This window comes from Antechinus flavipes, chromosome 6, assembly GCF_016432865.1.
Source record: "Antechinus flavipes isolate AdamAnt ecotype Samford, QLD, Australia chromosome 6, AdamAnt_v2, whole genome shotgun sequence".
Classification (NCBI taxonomy): domain Eukaryota; kingdom Metazoa; phylum Chordata; class Mammalia; order Dasyuromorphia; family Dasyuridae; genus Antechinus; species Antechinus flavipes.
The window spans coordinates 247,453,981-247,463,680 of record NC_067403.1 but is presented as its reverse complement, the minus strand read 5'-3'; the positions used below and the strand labels follow the sequence as shown (position 1 = coordinate 247,463,680).

Genomic DNA, 9,700 nt, shown 5'->3' with positions numbered 1-9,700 from the left:
ACAAGGCTATGCGGTACCCCAACCTTTATTAGCCGTTGTACAGCATGGGAAGCGGGGGAGAGGGGGCCCCTGCAGCTGCCCCTGAGGAAGGAGCTGTAGCTTCAGGAACGTGACTGGTGCTTTGGTCACGGTCCGTCATGGATGCTGCCAATGCCCCAGGGCACAGGGCTGCAAGCAAGAGGAAAAGGGAGGGGGGAGGAAGAAAGGGGGGGCCGGGGTATTCCTGGCTCCGTCCTACCCCGGGAACAACCCTGTCGTGGTTAGCCCCGCTCGGGCCTCGTCTAAGCCAGCTGGGTCTTCAGCTCCTCCACCACCTGCCCCGGCTCAGGAAATTTAAGTTTTCGAGGAGGGCCCTTCTTAATCCCGGTCCAGAGCTCCACCCCTAGGACAAGAACGGAAAAGGGTCACGGTGGGGGGAGGGGCAGGGGAGCTCGGCGCCGCCTCCCTCACCCTCCCAGGCAGGGCCCGCACTCACGGCTGCCGTCGGGGCGCTGCAGCGTCACTTCGAAGCTGCTCCGCCGGGGCTTGGTGGGGTTCAACAGCACCTGCAGCTCCGGGCGGGCCAGTCGCAGCGCCTGACCCACGGCCTCGGCGTGGCGCGCGTACACGCGTCAGCTCTGGCTGTGGAGAAGGGAGGGGGCCGTGAGCCGGAGGACGAGCCCTTTCCCACCCCGGGAGCCCCCCTCCTCCCGCATCCCCATCCCGCGCCGCACCAGTGCTCAATGACCACGCGGGCCTCTCCCGAGCCCGCATCATCACCCTGGGCCAGCTTCTCCGGCTTCTCGGCTTCCTCCTCAGCTGCCTTGCGCTTCCTCCCGCGAGGAGCCATGGCACGCGTGGGGACAAGGCACGTGTAGATTAGCCGGCCAGAATGCCCGCGCTGCCGAGTTCCGCGAGATTCAGCGATGTGCGGAGTCTGGTCCCGCCTGCCCCAACGTGGGAGGCGGGACGTCCGGATGCAACCACCGGCGCCAGAGCGCGGGGGGAGGGAGAGGGGGCAGCTGGAGAAAGATGCCAGGTGTCTGCCACGACACAGCCGTCTTCTGCGCTCTGGAGAAGACGCGGGAGGGTCAAGTTCTGCCCGTCCACCAGCCCGGGGAGCCTAAACCTTTCCCTTCCTTCTCTAAATGGTATGACCCTGTGTACATCGCCCCACTCTCGCAGATGTCCCCTTCCGCCGACGGCCAGGCCCCTCCCTCCCTGCCTCCCTTCCACACTTCAGCCTCCCCAGTGGGGGTGCCCGCCCCACCTCGCACTCCTCGGAGGAGGAGCTGATAGGAGTGGGAGGGCTGGTCCGTAATCAGAAACCCAGGACCTGGGCGTCCCGAATGGCCTCCTGCGGCAATTGGCCATTTCCTTTTCTGGCTCATTGCTACGGATGAAGAAAGTGAGCCACGCCCCGGGCGCGGTGCCTAGCCCAGGGTCACCCGGCCAGGGTTAGGGTTTGCTGCGCCGGGCCGCCCAGGTTCAATACCCCCCCCCCCCCAACGTGGGGCGCCTCAAGTTCGGTCCCGAAGCTAGGAGAGGAGCAATCGCGGAAAGAGCTGCCGGACCAGAAGGCAGCAGCAGAGTCGGCCGCACTTCTGAGGGCGTAAAATTAAACACATCTAGTGGAAGAAAGCGAGTGGAAAACACTTCCGGGGGCGAGTCTTCGGCACCAGTTCCCCGAAGCCGGTATCGAAAACCATGCCCCCACCAAACACAGGCCAAAGCGCGGGATGTTCAAAGCCCCGAGTTACCCACAACGAAGCCAGAGGTTCCAAATTAAATCTTTAATGAAAAAAATGCAAAGCAGACGCTCAGCCCATCAGACGGGTCCGGGGGCGCGGGGCGGGTGGCCGACCAAACTGCGGCCTTCCAAGGTAATGGGGATGCTGTTTGGTCCCCAGAAATGGTGAGGCAGGCCAGGAGGGCAGCCCCTACAACAGCGCAAGGGGACTTTGAAACGATCCATGCAAAGAGATTTGGGAGAAAAGGCTTTGAGAGCCCTTAGAACTCTGATCAACTCAATGCCACACCATGAGGTTTGGGAAGATGGAATCTCACCCAGAGAAAGGCCCGTTCAGACCCGGGCAAAATAGGAATCTGCCCCGCGGGACCAGACACTCCGTATTTGAAGTCTTTTTTTAGATATTTATTTGCTCAATTTTGGAGTGCAGGGCACAGAGAAACAAAGTTGATAAAACAGAAGAACCCCATTCCCCACCCCAGCCTTTCTCCAGTCCCCAATACACAAGCGGCATTCTAAAGGTTTTCTTTGACTCAGATGAATGGAGTGTTGAAATTAACTACTGCTCTTTAAAGCAACTTGCACCCCATCTTTCCACACTCCTCTAGAGCAGACCTGTTGTAAATGAATTTTATTAGTACCCAAATCAGAGTTAAGTTTAAACTCTTTACTCAATGTTAAATAGTAATAAAGAAGGTCAGAAAGACCTAAGTGAACTGAAGTCAACGATCCTGAAGATGTTAGTGAGGCCTCTAAGCTGAAACCTGTGTGAGACCACAGGAAAGTAAATGTGACTTCTGGATTAACCCATTCTCTGTTTTTCCAGGCCTCCAGTCAGTATAAAAATGTTCACATTCAGAAGTAAACTTTCTCCTTCCAAGATAAGGAATTGATTTTTTTTCCCCTTTGGTGAAATGGGAGGAGAAGCTTGGCCACAAAAGACATTCTTTTGTCTGCCTTGTTAATTCCTCCCCCGACAGCCTTGGGCCTGGTTCCAGGTCTATTCCAAATAAGGAATAAATATAAATACTAAAAGGCAGCAGGTTATGAAGTCCCTTATTACTAAGGACAGGACCTGAAAAGGCAAACCAGGAAAAAGGAAGAGGGCCCTCTGGAAAAGGAAGAGCAGAGCTCCTATTTCTCCTTCTTGCTTTCCTCAGCCGGCTGGTTGTGAGGAGCTGCAGCCTCGGGTGGCTCCTCGGGGATCACATCTCGGGTCTTGGTCTGTTTCTTGGCACGTTGGTAGAGCTCATTCAGGCTGAATTCCCGGATCACGTTCTCCTATGGAAAGCAGGCAGACACAAACCGATTCAGATTAAATGAGAAAAGATGATTAAATAACCAATTATTGGGGAGATCCAGGGTTTTTTCCCTTCCTCTCATCCCTCAGTGGTCAGGTCAGAATCTGAAGGAGACTACAAATAGAGATTGTATTAACATCTCCAATTTAGTTCAGACCCTCTGGGGGGAAAGCCCACAGGGTTCTACTCAGGCTAGGATAGGAGGTAGACCCTGTCTAGATGACCCCACTTTGGGGTTTAGTGTAAAGCTCTTCATTAGAATGAGTCTACTCATTATTCTCATTGTTTACCAATAAGAGCTAATTGCCACCTTCTGGAACACCCAGTCTTTCCCAAGGGCATATCAAGTCTAGAGCCGGTTCCATGAGGTCTCTGGCATTTGAAAATGCCACTGATCCCTACTGTTAATTATCTGCTTGCATCATTAATAAAATAATTTCCCAGAAAACAATGTCACTCAGACTTTTTATAGCTCACATAGATAAAGTCAAGAACCTCTCTGCTGGGTAACTGGGTATCCCTTGTATTTGGATCCTGCTTAAGGAGACAAGCTTTCAAAACTGTTCTAGATTGTTTAAGTTGTGAGAAATGAGAGAGGCTTTAACTTCCCCCCTCTCCTCCTTGTGTTCTTAGACATTAAAAGAGAGGAGGAGATACTCTTTCCTCCAGCATTTCTCATGCATGGGCCTTTTTAAGTACCTCAGAGAAAGTCCAAGAGACAGCTCGACCTTTCTTGTCAATCTGGGGTCTCCGCATCGTCTCTTTCCCTCCCTGGAACAGGATCAGGGTGGGAAGCTGTTTGGTGAGAGGTGATGTGCTCACTTTGTACCTGAAAGGGAAATAAAGGACCATGTCAGCTCAATCTCCAAGCATGCACCTGTTCATTCTGTTGCTTAGGAAACCACATACCGTGTACTGACATCAGGATAGCGTCCAACGTCCACTTTCCCAAAATTCAGCCCTGTACAATTGTACCTGGCAGGGAGATATGAACATTAAAACATACTGAACAGGCCATAAAGAAACAGACTCCAGAGAAGGAAGATTGGTGACAAATGGCAGGGAGAGCCTATTCAGGGGTTCTGGATGGAGCAGTCCATGCATCAAAAAAACTGAAAAACAGTGAGGGGGCAAGTTTCCATTGTCTCTTGTGGTGTGCTACTCACTTGAGAGAGAGGTCAGCATAGATAGGAGCAAATGACTGGCACTCATTAGACCAATTGGCAAAGAACTCCACGATCCATGTGACCCGTCTATCTCGTTCCAGCTCTTCCTGCCACATACAAGATAAGTTAGATCTGTCAGGAGAACACAGGTCCCTGAGGAAATCTCAGCCCCTAGAATCTAGTTCTTCACCTTTTCAGCATACAAACACACAACCACACGACATTCCTGATGCAATGATACAAATTCCTAAGCACAGTTGTTCCTCCTAGCAAAAACGGAACCAAACACTTGCCCTCCTCCATCTCAATAACATCCCTTATCCCTCTTTCACCACATACATACACACCTTCCCCAGGACCTCAGGGTACAGAAAGAATAACCACTCACATCAATTGTCTTGTCATTAAAGTACTTGATGTACTCAGGACCCATGTAGAGGGGAGGTTTGCAAGTCATCAGGAACACTAAAAACCAGAAATAGAGCATTAAAAAAAACGGACCTTTCTTGGGCATTTGTGGCCTCTGCCCAAATCATGTGCATTTTCCTTTACTGCTGAATTTTAAGTCAAATGAGAGCAACAAAGAGTTGGGGAAAAGAATGTGGAGTCTCGTGTTGGATGAGGACTAGGTCCCAGAGTCTAGTCAATGCCCAACCTAAAGCCAATCAACCCATTTCCCCGAGACCCTCACCTATGCAGAGTGTGATGTACAGCAGGCCCATGCGAATGTCCAGGCGGAAAAAGAGGATGGCATTGGCTACTTTACTGAACATGAAGATGTTCCCTATATGCTGCTCCACGGTAACTGAAACACAGACAGCATGGATCAGAGCTAGGCTAGAGCTGAAAGATGCTGGGCAACCTTCCCAGTCCCTACACCGGGGCCACATTAGCCCAGGTATGGAAAGCTTCTATCCTAAGACCTCAGGCCCACTAGTCTGGTTCCACCCCACAAAACAATATTCTTTCTTTGAAGAAAAGGAAATCACATAAGAACACCAGCTAAAACCACTATGGATCCTAGTCAGAAAAGCTCTTGACCCACAATGAAACCACTGGATCTTCCCAAATGTCTCAGGAGGCAGATACTTCAGCTAACAATATCCCCAAAGTTCCAAGAAGTACGTGTGCACTTCTCACAACTGGGCTTTGCAGAGAGGATGAGGAGCAAGGGGGCACACTCACTTGATCTCCGGTTCTTCATCATTACAATGGCACTGAGAAACATTAAGATCTCCACTTCCCTCTGCAAGAGAATCACAGTGACTGTACGTGAAAAACCAAGGCAGAGACACACACACGGCAGCAAGCCAGGAGATCTAGTGAAGATGGCGGCAGCAGGCATAGGATACATGGAGAACTGGGAAACGGTCGCCAAGTGGCAGAAAAGCCGACACAATGAAGTGCTGGGACTTTCCATTGAATTCTGATACACATTTAAACCAAAATACCTTTCTCCCTCATGCAGAGTAACACTATGTAAGTCTTCAAAGACAAGGCGTACCTTTTCCTCTGACAGCCACACAGGGTTTGCCAGTTTCATGTTATATCCCCCTTGGGTTACTACTTGTAAGGAGGGGATACATTAGGGGGAAGGGAAGGGTGGTGATGATGAGGGATCATTTTGTTTACAGACTAATGTGTCAAAGTATTGGGAGATCATGAAACTATTCATGCTTATGAAGCCCAAGTCAATGCCATCTCAACAAAAAAGTGCTTAACAATTTTCTGTACAGAGGGAGGCCTTTAGTCCAGCAAAAAGCCACCAATTTGGAAACAATAGTTCCCTAAATGGGGTGAACATCAATCATCATAAGCAGGATGAATTCTGGAAAAGATGCTTTTGTCCTAAAACATGATTATATTTCATTACAGGTAACCAAATTATTCTCTCTTTAGGAATAAGAATTTATCCATGGCAACTTTCTCAGCCTGTCTCTTTTAGGAATACCACTGTCAGCAGCAGCCCAGTCATTTCCCCCGATTCCATCCTTATGTAGCACAAAGGGAAGCAAATGACCCCAACCAACATGAAGAACATAAAAAAGGCATAACTTTGGGATGCATCTGAAATCTGGATTTTCTACCTCAATTCTCCATAATCAATGAAAAGCAAACTGAATAAACTCTGGTGAGTCTTATGCAGAAATTAGAGGTGATATCCATCTCAGTCAGTCCTTTGTTATGTGCCTACTATGTGCTATTATCAGCCTGAGGTTGGAGAGACCAAGAGAGGGGCATGGGTGAAGTAAGGAGAAAGGGGAAAATCACTCACACTCAGAATTTTACTGTCACTAGGGAGGACCTCACCCATTAGATACAGATAGAGCACACTCCTCTTATTTTACAGAGACATTTTACCTCTGTGGCCTGTTGAAGGCCACAAAAACCAAACACTCATTAAGTGGCTGTGAGGAGGAGTGGAGGAGCTAAAAAAGTTTACCTAAATGATCTTCCAGACCTCCAAATGCTTTGTGGGGCAGGAGGATAAAGTCTGGGGAAGGAAAAGAAGCTCTCCTCAGCTGAGGAAACAGTCCAGGAGGGACAAAATTACCTGAGTGCCTGAGGTCACACTGATCTTATATGCCTGCATACAAAACAGAATTCTATCTGAATTACAAGGACAGAAGTGGGGGTGGAGTTAAAGAACAGGGGGTGAATCTTCTGGGATGGGTTTCTGAAGGAGATAGCAACAAAGTTGATCTTTAAACGAGTAGGAAATTCAGGGAGCAGAGGGAAGAGGGAGAACACTCTAGTTATGAGAACAGAGCAACGTGTGCCATAGGAAGAACAGCAAGTTTGGTTAGAGTAAAGCATAACTGGATGGAGAGTAACAGAAGACAGCAGAAGGCTGATAAAGGTCTCATTTGTAAGGCATGGAGAGAACAGATTCCTCACACAACAAATAGTGCTATCACTCAGCTAGCAATAGTTGTATGAAAAAAAATATTCCAAACCACTAATAATTAGAGAAATGAAAATTAAAATAACTCAGAGGTTCTACCTGACATTCATCAGATTGGCAAAAATGACCAGAAAAGGGAAACAACAAATGCTCTAGGCTTATGAATTAACAGGCAAAACACACTGTTGAGGAAACTCTGAACTGGTCCAGTCACTCTGGAAAGTTATTCAGAACTTTGCCCATAGAGCTGTTCTTATATACACTCTAACTTAACAATACCACTATTTCTTGCTGGGAGATAAGAGGAAAAGGACGCATATATGCAAAACCTTTATAGCAACGTTTTTTGCCATAGCAAAGAACTGTCAAGTGAATGAGTGAAGAGCTGAGGAATGGCTCAACAACTGATGCCACATCAATCTGAGAGAATGCTAGTGTGCTGCAATAAGATGACAATAATTATGACAGTTTCAGAGAAAATTAGGAAGTACTTGTATGGATTGATGCAGAGAAAAGTAAACAGAACCAATAAAAAGATTTATGCAATAAAAGTGTTATTGGAAAGATAAATAACTGAAAGACCTAGGAATTATGATCAATGCACTGACAAAGCACAATTCCAAATTCTCCTGATGAAACATACTATCAACATCGTGACAGATATGAGACTCAATGAAGAATGAGATAAACGAAATTTAATGTAAAGAAAAGATTTTCCAGTATGGCATTACATAACTCGACTTCTAGGCAAATATAAAGGCACAAGGGCTCTACGGAAAGAAGAACAGAAGCAGAAAAACTTTTCAGGAAATTCAGGTTGACAAAGAAACTAGAACTGAGGTCCTGGCCTATGGAAGCAAAGACAAGAGGTGGAGAGGAGAAATGTCATGTATTCACTTCTGTGAGACTTGAAGTCCCAGAAAAGCAAGAATCCACCTTTGGGTCTTATATGAAAGTTGTTTGGGAAAAAAAAAAAAACTAATTACAACAGAAATGGGAGGAAGGTGTTATAATTTATTTTTATTCTATCCTCCTAGATAGGTCTCCTAGAAGGCCTTATTATTCTCTATTTCCTTTAGAATGGGACAATGCTATACACACAACAGACACTTGGTGTAACATGATATGCAAGAAAGAACCTTGGACTTCCAAAGGCACGTGTTCCATCCGTGACATTTGTCACGTTCCTTACTCTTTGTATGCCTGAATTTTGCTATCTGTAAATGAAAGAATTAGACGTGACAAATCCTTAGCTACCCTTCCAATTCTTGTTCAGGGTGGGTCTGGGTCTCGGGCTGGGCCAGAATTTGGGCTGGCTGAAAAATGAAAGGAGGATGGGGAAAATAACAGATGAACATAATAGCTGAAGAGGGAAGGAGGAGGGTTTGAGTATATAATAGGCTGATCCATGAAAAGCTAAAACAACTCTTAAGAGACTAAAAACAGTGACTAAATGGCCAACCAAGAGTCCCAGGACTAAAAAGCAGGCTACTTGCCAACGCTCTCCCTCCGTGCCGGGGAGATCTCTTTTAGACAAAGCTAAAACTGAAACTAACTTTGAATGAGAAAGGGTGGGAGAGACAATAGATTTCTGTTCATTAAAAACTGACATATATGACATGAGCAAAAGGAGGTGCAGTCTTCTGTGCGGATCCTAGCCCTCCCACCCTCCCAATGGGACGAGTCCCTTCCCATAACCCCAGGCTATCCCCTAGGCCTTCGAGGGACTGCCAGGACTCCACTCCCCACACTGGGTAAGTTTCGGGAAGGCAAGGGCTACGGACCTGGAGGACGGTTAAGTACTCAGGCCTCAAAGAGGAAAAACTGGGGGATGCGATTTCCTTTCGACCATTTCCACAAGGGCCATCTTACAGCACAGGAGATTCGAAGCTGGGGCCATCGAGGCCCAGTGGGATGAATCGAGGAGCCCAAGGTCACGCTGGGAGAAGCTGGCCGAGCAGGGCTCCATTCCGCAACTCTCCCCGCACCTTTCTAACTCTGAGCGGCCTGGGGTCACCGCTCCTGCCACCCGGCCCTAGTTACGCCCTCGAGCTCCGGCCAGCCGTTCCCACCCTGCCCTTCGGTGACCCGGAGCCACCTCTTCCGCTCACCCAGTCAAAGTCGCAGGGGTTGCCGTCCTCGCGCTGCGTGGGGAGACCGAGGCAGACCGGCGGCAGCTTCCTCACCAGCAGGAAGGAGACCGACAGTAAGGCCGACAGCAGGTAGTACGGCTTGGCCAGCCACCGCGAGAGCCGCGGCACGGAGTACAGCAGCGCCAGCAGCGGAGCCAACACCGCCATCTTCCCTGCCCTGAAGCCGCGGATACCGCCGCAGTCTCAGCCGTCGGAGCTGCTCAGCCAAAGTACTTGCCGGACACCGAATGTGTCCCTCAACCTCCTGCCATCTGGGCTTCCCGATTGGACAGCGTCTTTGTCGCTCCGGAGCCTGCGCCGGGAGCTGAATTGTGATTGGACACGACGGAAAGAACGGCTTTTCTGAAAGGCTGGCCTCTCACGGCTTGCCTCTCTGATTGGATGCAGTGAACGGGGTGGGCGGGAGATAGACGGTCTCTGGTCACCGACCTCCATTTCCTCTGTGT

General features: G+C 48.9%; 2 protein-coding genes across 2 annotated transcripts; both read right to left on the bottom strand.

Moving 5' to 3' along the window:
• Window positions 1-9: 9 nt before the first annotated feature.
• On the bottom strand, window positions 10-1,082 carry SELENOH (selenoprotein H). The gene is made up of 3 exons (XM_051966229.1): window positions 714-1,082; window positions 476-621; window positions 10-382 (listed from the first exon to the last, which is right to left on the bottom strand). Exons 1-3 carry the CDS (start codon window positions 827-829, stop codon window positions 282-284), a joined length of 363 nt encoding a protein of 120 aa, XP_051822189.1. The 5' UTR covers window positions 830-1,082; the 3' UTR covers window positions 10-281.
• Window positions 1,083-1,757: 675 nt separating this feature from the next.
• Window positions 1,758-9,544, bottom strand: TMX2 (thioredoxin related transmembrane protein 2). Its single transcript, XM_051966226.1, has 8 exons — window positions 9,213-9,544; window positions 5,382-5,442; window positions 4,888-5,001; window positions 4,585-4,661; window positions 4,197-4,303; window positions 3,940-4,005; window positions 3,730-3,859; window positions 1,758-3,010 (listed from the first exon to the last, which is right to left on the bottom strand). The coding sequence occupies exons 1-8, from the start codon at window positions 9,399-9,401 to the stop codon at window positions 2,864-2,866; spliced, it is 891 nt and encodes a 296-aa protein (XP_051822186.1). The 5' UTR covers window positions 9,402-9,544; the 3' UTR covers window positions 1,758-2,863.
• Window positions 9,545-9,700: the final 156 nt, after the last annotated feature.